Source organism: Oryzias latipes, chromosome 11 (genome assembly GCF_002234675.1).
Source record: "Oryzias latipes chromosome 11, ASM223467v1".
NCBI classification, from domain to species: domain Eukaryota; kingdom Metazoa; phylum Chordata; class Actinopteri; order Beloniformes; family Adrianichthyidae; genus Oryzias; species Oryzias latipes.
Genome location: NC_019869.2, coordinates 2,208,847 through 2,222,966, shown reverse-complemented (window position 1 = coordinate 2,222,966; position 14,120 = coordinate 2,208,847). Strand labels below are relative to the sequence as shown.

The 14,120-nt window shown below is 38.1% G+C and overlaps 2 protein-coding genes across 5 annotated transcripts in view; both read right to left on the bottom strand.

The window, feature by feature from the left end:
- Nucleotides 1-14,120, bottom strand: part of LOC110015840 (CD209 antigen-like protein E) — a 900,664-nt gene that overhangs the window by 117,798 nt on the left and 768,746 nt on the right. The gene's annotated exons all lie outside the window — the stretch shown is intronic.
- The window catches only part of LOC101171503 (collagen alpha-1(XIV) chain), a 114,757-nt gene that overhangs the window by 98,094 nt on the left and 2,543 nt on the right, over nt 1-14,120 (bottom strand). For 3 of the 4 annotated variants that reach the window (XM_020706881.2, XM_011480659.3, XM_011480658.3), the window contains exon 3: nt 7,141-7,257. The exons of the other annotated variant lie outside the window; for it this stretch is intronic. In XM_020706881.2, the coding sequence (XP_020562540.1) occupies nt 7,141-7,257 (117 nt within the window). The remainder of the gene's footprint in view (nt 1-7,140; nt 7,258-14,120) is intronic. 4 annotated transcript variants of the gene reach the window in all.

The following is a 14,120-nucleotide window of genomic DNA, read 5'->3' as shown; positions in this document are numbered from 1 at the left end:
TGGATTTAATTTACCTTATTGATAATATTTTTGATATTTGGAATGGATAAATGCAGGAACAGCACTGTACTACTAAATGTCTCATGAATACAAGAGCTGTGTTTTTAAATCCTCTGTGCTGTTGGGTTCTTTCAACGGTTTTTTTTTGTATTTTGCCCCAATTGCTGTGGGTTTAAAACACTCAATGTCTCCCAAAATAATAAGGAAAAAAAAACTAAAAGGGTCTATTAACACGTGAGTAAAACATCTACTATGTTAGTCTAAAAAGGACTAATAAAACAGGCAAATTCAACCATATATGCAGAATTCCTTAAATATCAATATCCTTTTTCTAAAACATGCACACACTTTGACATTTAAAGAAAGTTGCTTGCATCTCTGTTTTTCCTAAAGGTTGAGTAACTGTCCCACTTTGGTGAAGCTACTCGTCGGTTTGAAACTGACGCTTCCACTTCCTGGCTCCTGTTCAAAGGATATGAAAAGAAAATCCCAAGATCAGAGCAATAAAGCGTTGCTGTTTGCTGTGATTTAATTCCATTTGTCGTATTTTTCTCGGCACAATTCTGTTGCCACAGAACTGTACTCCCTTTGGGGACTGATATATCCTAAACTCAGAGCTATAAAACAACTATATCGCTTTTTATTTTTTTAAATCTAATTTTCTGCAGCAACTTCGAGAAAATAAAGATATATTGGCATGGAGACTGGAGCAGGAAAAGAACAGGCAGCAGCACCTAAACAAGATCATTTTAGAGACTTTCATAAAGAAAAGCCCATTTTTGGACATGCAACAAGAATTGCTATCAGTTTGACTGATAGATTAACATCTTCCAGTTACATAAATCAACTTTGCAATATTATCCGCACAATTTTTTTTTACTCTGACTGAAAAAGTAAAAGATTTGTATCCCATTCCTTGTGTGAGTGAATAGAATTATTAGGAGCCGGAGTTCCAAACGCTTCAACAGTGGGGGTTTTTTCCTTCACACTAGAGAATTTGTATGAATATTCAGATAAAGTTGTGAGTGTCCTTGTGAGGTAAGTAACACTAGTGCAGCATTAGCTTGTTTTTACACTATGACATTCCTATGGAGTCAGATCGGATGAGCACAGCAATCTAACGCATGTACACATAAACCAGTAACTTAAGTGGAACAAATGCCTAAATATAAAAAAATCACACATTTCCAAACTGCTTTTTTATATTGCAAGCCAAAAGACGAAAAGCAGCAAGTCTGACTAATCCTCTAACTGTAACGTGGTAATAAGTGCCTTTGGCCCCTCTCTACACCACGTTTACTCAGTCAGACTTTCTCTTAGATGTCTACAACTAAAAGTTTGGTTCGTTTAGCAGTGCTGCTAAAATCCCCATCAAGGGGACCAGGATTCAAAAGTTTGGTCTGCCACAGTTCAGGGAAGCTTCACGCTTGCTAAAAAAGCAAAACCTAACCATCCTGTCTGTAGATCAGTGTTTCCCAAACCCTGGTCGGGTTCGGGGAAAACTGTCCTGCAGGTTTTCCCTCTAATTCAGCTCATCGTCACGTTTTGCAAAGGTCTGATTATGTTAGACATGTAAGGCAGGTGTGTTTGAACAGGGTAGAAACTACAGGACAAAGGAGGGGAAATGCTGCTTTAGATCAATTTGATTTTTTTGATAGGATTTGAAATGGTTTATTTCAAGCAATCAAATGGGAATAATACACAAAAAACAATACAATCATCAGTTATACATTCATACAATGACGTATCAAACTTAGGATAATTAGACATAAAATTAAAGATTGCTTGAAAGGGAGTGGAACCCCTGTTCTACTGTAACCATTTTAGTACATGATTTATCATTATCCGGTTCCTAACTTTTATCAGACAGATAAAGCACATATAAAGCACATGAATTACTTTATTATTATGTAAAAAATAGACTTAACTATTTTGAAATCAACATGGTAAATGCAGATCAGTTATCTAAAACATATGCAGATTATATTCATTAGAAAAATCATGTATATGATTAAAAAATCATACTATATCAGTAAAATAGACATAACACTGTTTCAGAAATCTTCTTGCCATAAATTGATCAAGTACCAAAAGTTAAAAATATGAGCAAATTATGTTTCATTGGGAAAAATCATGAATACATTTTTAATTCTCTATTTAATAGAGCTTTACTTCTAACTTAGACCCAATTGTGAGAATTGTGGTCTTGGATTTGTGAGACACTTCTAATGTTTTTGTCACGTTGTGTTGTAATTCCCACCAGGTGTAAGGTTGTAAGCCTGTTCGCTTGTTTATCGCGGGGGCTACGTTCCAAAAATAAACCGCGATGAGGTGAAATCTGTGAATTTGTGAAGCAAGATCATTTAAATGGTACATTTTAGAGCACTTTTCTCCCTTCCTGGAAGACTCAAAGTGCTTTACAGTCACAGTCCCATTCACTGATTCACACACAGGTGGCGTCTCTGCTTCCGAACAATCAGTGTCTGGGCGGGCAAGACGGGAATCGAACCTGCAATTTTCCGATCAGAGGACGACCGCCCTACTGTAAAACACCTCACTTCACATTTTATACACTTTTCTCAGCCATAAAAGAACCTTTTAACCCTTTTCTCTCTTGTATAAACTCTCAAAACTCAAACCTTTGTAGAGAAATAAGTCCAGTATTATAGAATGAAAACAAAGATCTGGTTGAGTTTGAGGATTGATCATTTCTGAAAAACGTGGCAAGCTGAACGTATTCTGTACTGGAGACAAGGCACAGAGGAAACTGAAAGACAAGGTCAACACCCACTCAAGACGCACAACACAATGCACTGTTCAACGAAAAACAACAAAAGTATGCAAAATTACACTGAAAAAAAATACAAACAAAGAGACTGCAAAAGGTGATTACAGGAGTGTAACGAATCGTTTTGACGGTGGTTCTATTCATATACGTTGTGGTTGCTGATATGATTCATAGCCGATATTTGCTCATTTTAATTGATCCGATTCAGTTAAAATCAGTCCAGGACATCTGTAGTCCAAACTTCCCCCAGTGTGACTCAGAGAGAATCAGCTGGTCCTGAACAGAGCAGCTGAAGTTTCCCAGATTCCCTGGATTTCTTCAAGATAATCAAGTGTAAATGAAAAATGTGTAAAACTAAACAAGAAAACAAGAATGAACGGCAAACCCATTCGATATTTTATTTTATAAAGTTGTTTTTCCACATCAACATAATCCAAAGGGAACATTCTTGAAATGTTGTAGCTCGCTGTGTGGTCACGTCTTTTCCACACATTGACCTGGAATGATGGTTGGTCATCTTCTGCTGTGTTGGCCGCTGTGATGCACTAGGTTATAGCAAAATAAACCTGCCAGGCCTCAATATAAATGGTATTTTCCGAGATTGATTATGGATTTATCTAATGTTTGAAAGGATTTTTCTTTTTTTACTGTATAGGTGGATTTGTTTCAATACAATTCTGTATTTTTTCAGATCGTCTGCTTTGTCACCCTTTTGGTTTCTCCATGAATTTTATCATGTTTGAGTTTATTTATTAAATGTTTACTTTTCTGCCACCAATTCTGGTCAACTTTGTTTGATGAGATGCATCAGACCAGCCAGTGTTTTCCAATTAAGCCGGCCAAAAACATTTATTAAACGTTGTTATGGCTTCTTATTACGTAATAAATGATTAACCATTTTATTCCACTTTCTATTAACTCTAAAAAGTTTAGTTTCCAAAATCTGAAACACACAGATGATCTTAACTGCCCGTAGAAACTGTCACACATTCAAAGTCACTTAAATGACTAATTTTCCTCATTCTGATCGTTTTTTATTGCTGTTAATGTTTTGAGCTGCCGCCGTTTGATTGGCTGATTGAATTTTGGTGTGGCAGCAGTGGCAAAAAAGGGGAAATCTAATGAAATGGCTGGCGGCGGTGCCTCAGCCTCAACTAGAAAAAGACAGGCTGGGTGAAGCCATCCAGCCGAGTGCTTCAAAACACCCCGCTGTTTAAGAGAATTAACTGCTGCTGTCACACTTCTTTACTGCATTCTGGATGATACCAGCAGCCCGCTCTGAGAATGAGATTGTCCCTGTCATTCACTCGGTTCACTTTGCCCTGGAGGCAGACAGCCATCCCAGGATTCTCACATATTCTGAAATCAGACTTTCCTGCACTCAATCCCCCCCGCCCCCAAACGAGGCACCGCCCCAGGGCGACACACTGCAAAGTGTGTGGACACACCTCGAAAAATGTATGCAACTTCCTCCGAAAGTAAGGTATTTGTCAGATTTATTAAAGGCTGGGAAACCTTAAAGAAAATTCAGCAAGAGCAAAGGGCAAAAACTGAATGAAGCAAAGCACAAGGCACCCATCCGTCATTTTTTTGGGTTTCATTTATCTATTTCTTGCCATCTCCCTATCCCTTCATTCCTTTTTCAGCTCCACCGTCCAATCTGCCCTCTGGTTTTATGCTCATATTTCATTCCCTGCAACAGATTGTCCCCTGAGGCCTCAGCCAGCGGATAGCGGCTGGTGCTCGCTGCTCCTTATCTAACGTTTCAGCATTACTGTGATCACGCAGGCTGCCCAAGCAAAGCCAGACGCTACAGGTCTGCTCTGCCACCGGCTGATGGATCCACTAATGAAGGGAGCCGACTTTTACTCTGAAACTTTACTAAAAATCCATTACTTTCAGGGATGAGGTGCACAAAATAAGTTTCTGTTGTAATGTTTACCTGGGACGTCAAAAGCGGATAAGAAAGATGGAAAATATGTGAAATGTATATATTTTTTACAGAATAGGTGTATTGAATCAGCACTTTTCCTATGTTATTATTTCCTTTATGTAGCTCTGTGCAAATAGTCGAATGTTATGTTGCATTAAAAAAAGGCAGGATTGTTGTTTCTTTAACTTTTTTTTAATAATCATGGCTGATAAGGTCATGATTATTTTTATTGATTTGATTTTCATTTTACTATTTTTCCTAAGTTTCTCTTTTTAAACCAATGTTGCCTTCTGTGACAGAAATTTCAGGTAAGTCCATAAAACTTATACTTTAAAGGGAAGTCTGAAAATAATCTTTTCTGCTTAATAATACATGAAATGAAAATCCATAATTGGAATTTTAAATCAATGTTCCCTGTCAATAAAAATCAAAACTTTTTTGGTTTATTTTATTATTATTTTTGTTTCTCTGTATCTTTGCCTCATATAATAAACATCTGAATCCTTTATGGAACATAAGTTTCAAAAAATACACAAAACAACATAGATTAGTATACACATGATGAATGATAAAATGCTGGACACAAAAAGAACACTCTTTTTATGTCAGTTGTCCGTGAAAAATCAAAAATGAATTTAACAACTAAAAAAAATATGTTTCCATTGATAGGATTTATTTTTCTGTAAATTGTTAATATGTTGCTATATCATAGGAAGCAATTTCTTTTTTATAAAGGTGCTTAGAATGACCCAAATCTTCCTCTCTTTTAAGAGAACAATATAGATCCTTTCTTTAGGAGAATTTTAATTTAGAGGTCATCAAAATTACTTGAAGACTTTTGGCGAGGAACCGCCTCCATTCTGAGCATTTCAGCAATTACACGCAGTCAACCATGACTTGGTCCTTAATTTGAAAGCTCCCTCATCGAAGAGAATGACTTGTAACTTGTGCTGACAGTTCAATTGTTTCTCACGATGAGCTTCCCTGACTCAAAAGCCCACAGACGCAGTCTTTTATTGATCGGTTGTCCACAGTGAGTAAACCAGCGTAAACCGAACCAGTGAAGGAGCCAAACATCTCACTCAGAACGCCGACGCTTGGAATGGTTTCCCACTGAAGAGTCCAACTCATTATTTTAGCTCTGGGTTAGGAATCTACAAGCTGGGTTTTTATATTTTCTGGTATTTTTGGTTTCAGGTCTGAGAAATTATTGAAGGAGTGCAAATATATTGAAAAATGCGACCCGGGTGGTTTTGAGAAAATGGATCAATCATTAGCGAACAGAACTGTGCACGTTACTTCCAAACACTAAAAACTTCATGATTACTTAATGTGGAGTAAGAGTAACCCCTTTCCTTACAATAATATTCTTAAAAATGTAATCTATTACATGAGTCCAGCATTACTTTTAAGTTTTTTTTCTATTCCTTCTGATTCCAAATCTGTTGTAAAATTAATGATGAGCTTTACTTTAAATAGAAATTCATGTCAAAATGTTAATTTGCCGTGTAAAATGACTCAATTTTAAGAAAATGTGTTCTGTTATTTTCCTTTAGTGTTCAATAAATCATGTTTAAATAATGTGTTTCTAATTGTGTGCAGATTTAAAGCAATCAATCAATAAACGGTGAATTTTAAAGGACGTGGAGGTCAAAAGGATCCACGCATGACTCATACATTCCCAACCAAACCCAAAGCAGTAAGGCTGAGGAACAAAATCCCGTCCGTCTTGACTGGAAATCCACGTCTCCTGGGCTGTAATTCATTAGGTATTTCTAAATTGGAGGAACATAACCCGAGTGAAACCTCAAGTGGCAAGTTCATGCTGCAGTAAACCACATGTTTGCCCCGTGGGGGCAGGAACAAACCTCGTACCCCTTCTATCAGATCTTGAAAATGGTTACTTGTCTCTTTTGCTGCACAGTGAATTATGAACCAGCATACAAGTCTGAGCCACATAAAAAAAGTTGATTTGTTCACCCTTGGGGAAAGAAGAAGTTAAACACTTAGGCTCCTCCATGTGTTGCTGCTTTTTTTTTTTTTCTCCACCAGAAAAAGGAGATTATTCAGCAGCAATTATTACTGAAGAGCCCTTGAGCAAGGGCTTAGATAACAAACTTGTCACAGAAAATTCAGAGCTTTGCTCTTGGGTGTGAATGAACAGCAGGCAGGACCGTACAGGACGAGACCGAATTCCTCATCAAATGTCCCTGAACTAATCGGGTTTCTGCAGAGAAAACCCCGCTCCAAAAAAAACAGGCCGGGTTTATTTCAAATGGAGCAAAAATGTGGCGCCTTTCACCCGTTTCCTTTGCTCAAAGTCTGTTATAAAGAATGAGACTCCCTCTTTCAGATAAATGTCAGGTATCCAAAGATGAGAGAGCAGAGTTTCAAAACAAAAGCAGGCAATGGATCTCACCTGGGTTCATGATGTAGCTGACCTTGAAGCCTTCAAATTCTCCTTTCGGTTCCTTCCAGGCCACATCCAGCTTGGTAGGACTCAAGATTCTCGCTCGAAATCTTCTTGGTGATGAAACTAGACAGAAAAGAGGTGCGTATGAGGAGATTTTCTTTCCTTTATTTTGAAATGCTGAGTAAATGCATAACGCTTATTTGCAAGACTTTGAGTTAATATTCCAACACCTACATCTGCTATAGAAGAGATTTAAGTGGATTAATCTCATGGAGATTAGATTTTTAGGTTAAAAGAGTGCAAAAGATTGTATCTCATCCAATGGAGGATACACAAAAACTCCCCTTTAAAGCCCATATGTCCCATCCTCCACCCTTTTCTTCGTCTTCCTCGATGGAGGGTGCACCACATTGACTCTTAAGGTGGGGGTATGACAGGTCTAGCTGTCTGCATCAAAGCAACCCTCCCTGTTTATCGTCCTCATTATTTGCTGAACTGCCTGTAGGTCTGCTCCTTCTTTCTTCTCTCTCCTTTTAGTCCGTTTTGGCATTTTTGATTCCGCCGTCTGTTTCTATGAATGACTAATACTCCCTGGGGTAGCTGTACTAACCCCTACTTTATTTATTTTTTGCTTTGCTTTGGTGCACCAACATTCCTAACAGGTATGAGGAGGACAATGAAAAGGAGTGAATGGGACTTTCCTTTAAATTTAGGAAGAAAGAAGAGCAAAAAGAACCAAATGGAAAGGCCCTGGAATAGCACACCTGTGCTAATCGACCGATATATATGGCTCCACAAAAATTCAAGACCTTTTACAATCCCCTCCACCTGTGGAGAAAATTCAGCAACACTGTCTGGTTCTTAGAGAAGAACGTTTCCCAGATTCCACACAGTGTTGTTGAGCTTTCATCCAAGGATGTTGTAAAGCACATTAGAAAGAACTCCGTTTCCAAGGTCAACAAGCACCCCATCATTCCAACACCAGCCGAACCAGACACCACACTTTAAATATGTATCTGGATGCAACACATTTCTCAGTTTACTTTAATTAACCAAGGGGAAAAAAAGCCAGAGGAAGAAGACAAAGATATGAAACCCACAAACGTGCTTGTGTTTGCGTCTTTGTTCTGAGGTAAACAGTGCGCTGATGCCAATTTCTTTAAATACCTACACACGGTTTGATGCTGTGTGTTGCTCTGATGCTCTGGAGCAAAGCGCACAAGATTTGTAAGAGTGCTTCACCCAAAATAATAAGAAAAGGGGGAAGGGGAAGAAGCCTTTTTCCAGACTGCACTCCAAAATCTGAATATTACGAAAGTAAAAAAAAAAAAAAGAGGTCATACTTTCTGTAATGCAAGAAAAAAATTATTTTTCAAAAAGGTTTTTCAACACCAAAATAATCTTAGTTTGAGAAAATGTCTTAGTGACTAGAATATAATGTTTGGTATGACCACTTTTTCTAACCTCAATGGAAGATTTTTGGATTATTTAAAGAAAATCCAATTTCTACACAGCAAACTATTTGATCCTTAAAAAGATTTTAAATCTTCTTTTTAGACATTCTAAATATTTGAACAGGATTTCAGTTGTTTTAAACTTCTCTTTGCTCGACTCCTTTCCAAACTTTTCTCAAAATCAACAGCTGAATAAATTTTTGTTTGTCTCACTAAGAGCTATAAGAAAATGATTATTAAAATGAGTCAAAACCATTTAGTTTCATAATCGTGACAATAATTCCTATCTTTAGGCAACCTCTTTTTGCAGTGTGAGGATGTTTTAGCTAAAAAATTACAAAAATATAGGAATCCTCTTAATTTGTCATTAACATTCTGTTACTAATCTATAGTTTGAAGGAAATAATTGCAGAAGCCTGGAGGAGAAAGTTCTTCACATTGTGGAAGATAGCATTATTTAAGGAAATGTCTTTCCTTTTAACCCTTTCCACTATGCCTTTTTTAAAGAAACATGTTGGGTTGAGATGAAATGAAAACCCTTCCAGTTTTCTGGGTGAGGAACTCTGTTTTAACCCTTGTGCTATCTTAGATGACCCCACCCTTGCATTGACGTGTCCCCCCCACCATGACAAAGGTGGAAAAAGGTGGAAAGATTTCATGTAATCCATGGACACCAGTGAAGATCACAAATCATTGAAGAAAAAAGGTTCAGAGCACTGTCTAGTGGGTCTAGATGACCCAACTCCCAATGGTAAAGTGCCTATGATAGCACAAGGGTTAACTAAGTAAATAACAACACAAAAGCACTCGCACGGGTTTGCAAAGGAAATGAGTTTAGGACCATCCCGATTCCACTAGAGAAGATGTGAAGCCCCAGTTTCTACCAAAACACATTAGAAATAAGGTACCAAGGATCTCACCAACCTGGGGATGACAATGAGGACTGCAGGGTTTAGCGCTCTTTCGTGGAAATAAAGGACCCTCTCTTGTCTGAAGAGAAAAGCTCAAATCCCGAATGATTTGAGAAGCTGGTTTCGCACCTCTCAGTTCGCAGTGAACGAGTGTCATCCTATTTGCCCGTGTGTACATGAATTATGGATATTTGTCCACAGCTGGAGGCAAATGTATGCAGAGGTTCACACACAAATATGAAAAACAAAAAGAAAACTCAAGGTTTGGTGCCCCCCCCCCCATAAAAAAAACAACTATCGGTTCCTTTGCAGCGTCAGGCGCACACTCACACACAAACACATGCAGAGAAATCCTTGGGTTTCCTCTCTGAGATTGCATTGGAACAGTGGGACAAGCAAAGAGCGGTGTGCAAATAGCCAGCTGAAGACAAAAACGGCCTTTCCAACAGAGATGGAGACTTAATCCTCATCTTTTTTTCATTGAGGGTGTTGTGTAAACAGCAGGACTGTGTGTCAGTCAAAGCCAACACCAGCTTTGCTGCAAACAGGAGCTCACACTTTTTGAGTACCTCTTCATTTGTAGTCAAGGTGAAAAATAAAGGGAAAAAAGTTAACTCCCAATGTCAGGAGATTACAACTTCAACAATTCATTCTTAGAAAAGTTTAGGAGACATCGGATCAATCTATCATTGCACCAAATTATTGATTTTTATTCCCCAACAAAATCATTAAAAAATTATTTCTAGTCAGTAGTTTTACCTCCAACTACAAAACCATGAATTTCTAACATTATGTTTGGTACGTTTTTACCTAATTGTATTGGAAAATTAGTCATTTTCCTTCAAAGAGCAGCAGTATGTATAAATAAAGCAATTATTTTAACTATCTGTGGATACAAAGTGCCTTCTTTGGATGTTTTTGTGCCTTAAAATCAAACTTGACCTACCAACACCAACACAAGACATAGACGATCTGACAAACCCTTTCTTTCCTTCCCTTTTTCTAAAGATATGTTGAGCATTTAGAAGTTAAACTAGATAAATAAGATGTGCTTTTTGTTTGTTTGTTTGTTTCTTAAAGCAGATAAACAAACAGATAAGAGCTAGGGATGAACAATATACTTTCTTCTAGAATGTGTTCAAACCTCGATTTTTGGGTCCCAGTTTTGTTTTAGTTCAAATTGTGATTTGTGTAAAACACAGCAAACAACAACAAAAAAATGAGAATTGTTGTTAATAAAATAACGATGAAGAATAACTTTTCGGTTGGCCTATGAACCTAGGAAAAGGTTAAAAAAAATCAATCAATAAGAAATCTTTCTTAAATTCAGCACTATAGATGTTGGACATTTTAAATGTAAACCCAATGGTATGCAGTAGGGATGCATCCATACATGTTCCCTGGGATTCTGTTCAATGGTTTAACATACAGTTTGGCATTGAACTGAGGATTGACATCCCTAATAGCAGCAGACGTCCCTTTGTGTAGGACAGAGTTTTCTGTTACAGTAGGGGGCCGAGTAGCTTGAAACACACGAGGAGTATATTTGTATAAACTCCCTCTTGTATGTGGGCTTTTAGGTTTTCTTTTTATCATTTGCTTTGTAGTCTGGCTCTAAAATTCAAAATAAATGGGACAACCAACTTTGTTTGACTAACACCAACTTTCAAGGTTTGGAACTTTTCTACATTTTAAAGAACCAAACTGCAAGAGCAAACCCTTCTTACAAATGTGCAAAACAGACGATTCAAATGCTTACACACTGGCAGAGAATTGCATCATTAATGACTAAAAGATTAGCACCAATGGGCTGTAATCCTAGTAATAATGTACTCCCGTGTCTTTTTCCATCTAAAAGAATCTAGAACTCGATTCCAAAATCTTGGTCATCAAACAGATTTAGCCTTGAAACCCGTAAATTGACCACTTAGAAAAATGTCACAAATTCTAAACCAAGAGCACCCAGTGGCAGTTTTGGACACACCATGGTATATAACACCTTGAAAACAAATGTCAGATGCAGGTGGAAGTCAGCATAAAGGAGGGGACAGCAACAAAAATGAAGGCCTTGAGAAAACAGAAGTCAGCTGAAAGCAAATGTTTCACTTGACTGCTATAAAAATTCCTGCTGCAGCCGAGATCAGCCTCTTGAAGGTGATCAAATGAACGTAAGCACATCATTTTGGTATAGCAGTATAATCAGCACGCTGAACAGTATGTATTTACTTTACCCCCCCCCATCATCATGGGGTCAGATGGTATATCTCTTTGACAGGTTCACCAACAAACTGCTGGAGAAATCACTTTTACCATACCATAGTCTATAGTCAACTTTTTATGGGGGGGGGTGAGGATGAAAAGAGTGTCTCCCTGTTTGGTTTTAAAATGTGGTTTCGTTTTGGTTTATGTATTTATTTGTTTTTTTTTTTATCATAGTCATGAGTTTTTTATGCCGCTTTAGGTGAAGATAAATCAGAAATGTGGTTTGAAGATTGGTTGAGCAAAAATAAATCATTGCAAAACTGAATAAGGTTACTAAAGTCCAAGTATGCATCACATAAGTGGTCAGCATCTTTAGATTTAGCCAACCAAAGGAAAACAGCGTGGATCAGAGGTGACATTTAACCAGGTTCCCAGATTTCTCAAGGTTTCTGTCTATAAACATGAGAAGCCTGAGTAAACCTTCACTAGGCTTCTGGGGGTCACTTTCCTTTTGGAACAGGATTTCAGAAACAGCTTTCACCGCCCTTCAGTAAAGTAGAGTCCTGTTTCATTTGGTTAAATTAAACAAAAAAACTAAAAGTTCTAACTTATAACTAACGTTCTATTTTCAGCCTCGTCTTGCTGAGAGTTTCTCATATGACTCCTCTAAAACCATAGAGGCAAACAAGTGTCTAGATGGAAGCCGTCCAAGCCTCCCATAAGTTTCCTGCTCCTTTTGGGTCACCACCGAAGCGCGGGCTAACACACCGTGGGTTTGACTCAGGAATGCTGCGGCCCTTCTTAAGGGTTTCATGAATTCCGCCCAAAACCTAGCAACTGTCTTTGTAGTGCCAGAGTTGTGTTGCACAAGTTTACCTAGCTAATTATGTGCTGGCTGAGTGGAGAACATAACTCAGAAGTAAGCTTGTTGTCAGAGCTGAAATCCCTGAGTGAGACCACTTTCAAATAAAGTTGGACATTATTTTTGTAGATTTACAAAGGAAAAAAAACGGAAATACTTTCAAACTAACCGATATCTAATCCGCAACAATTAAGAAAAGGGAAGTTTTATCCATGAGATGCCAACAAGTCTCTTTAGTAAGGGCAAATCAGGCTAAAATCTTCCAAATAATTGCCAAATTGACGTTTTATTATCACTAATTGTCATTATAGTATTGTAAAACACTAGTGGGGCATTTATGAGGCAGTTAGTGCTTCTGCACTAAAAAAAAATCATTAAAAACATCAACTTTTTTTACCAATCATGTCAGAAACCCGTATGTTATGTTCACACGGGCCTTGGCAACGCAGGTTAAAGCAACCACTTCCATCCAAGCAACCACTATGTAAACCCACATAAATGCGCGTTTCGGGCTTCTGCGTTCAAAGTTTTCGCCTCGATAAGTTTCTGAGTGCGTTTTCAGGCTCTACTTACAAAATGTGCACGCATTGAACGTGCGTTGAAAGTCAGAGACTAGTGATTCATGGGCATCGTCCTTTCCAATTCACGCAAGTGTCAAAGGTTTGAAAGGTGATCATGAAGGAGAAATGAATAACTGCGGTTTGTGCGCGGCCGGAATTATATGATACCAAGTCTTTCATATATCGGAATCGAGCTGGGAAAGAAAAAGCCTGGAGGAAGACTGTTTCAACGTTGATCACCAAGCCTCTTCCAACTGTATCAGGTAGCGGCGGTCCAGTGTGAACACCATATGCTAAAATTCCAGAACCCACATTCAGAGTCGCACATGCCTGCCCTGAACGTAGCATTAAGGTCAAGTCTGGAGTCAAGTCTCCAGACCCTGCCTGTGACTCGAGTCTCGTATCTAAGTCCTCATAGCGCTTAGGGCCTTCAGGCAGCAATGTGTTGCTTAGAAATAAACTCAATTGAATAAAGTTGAGGCAAATTAGCTCATTTCCTAATTGATGCTTGCTATGAGTCTCAAAATAGTTGGAACGGGTGAAAAAAATGGCTGAGAAAGCAAAAGTATTTAAAAATAATCAAATGGGAGAACACTGAGAAACTCGGTGTTATCGAGTCTGAAACATTATTAAAGGCAGCGTGTAGTCAGAGTAAACAGGGACCGGGTTCTCAAGTGTGTGTAAAAAAAAGAAAGGACGTCAGTTGTACGATGTAAAGCATTTTAAATGGCAACAGACTTTATGATTGGCAAATATAGACTGAAAAGTTCATTGCCAACAATCGACTTCAACAAACGATTTGCAGAAATAAGGAGGAAGAGCTTCATCAGATGAGTCCATTTCAAGGTTCCGACCCACTTCAGGCTTCCTTTTTGCAGTTCAGAATCCAATAAGTGATGTCAGAAATGATCCGTAGATGGTAAAATCTGTCTTTTATGTCCCATATATTATGTTTTTGGCCCATCTTTTGTTTGTCTGCTGAGATTAAAGCTGTTAA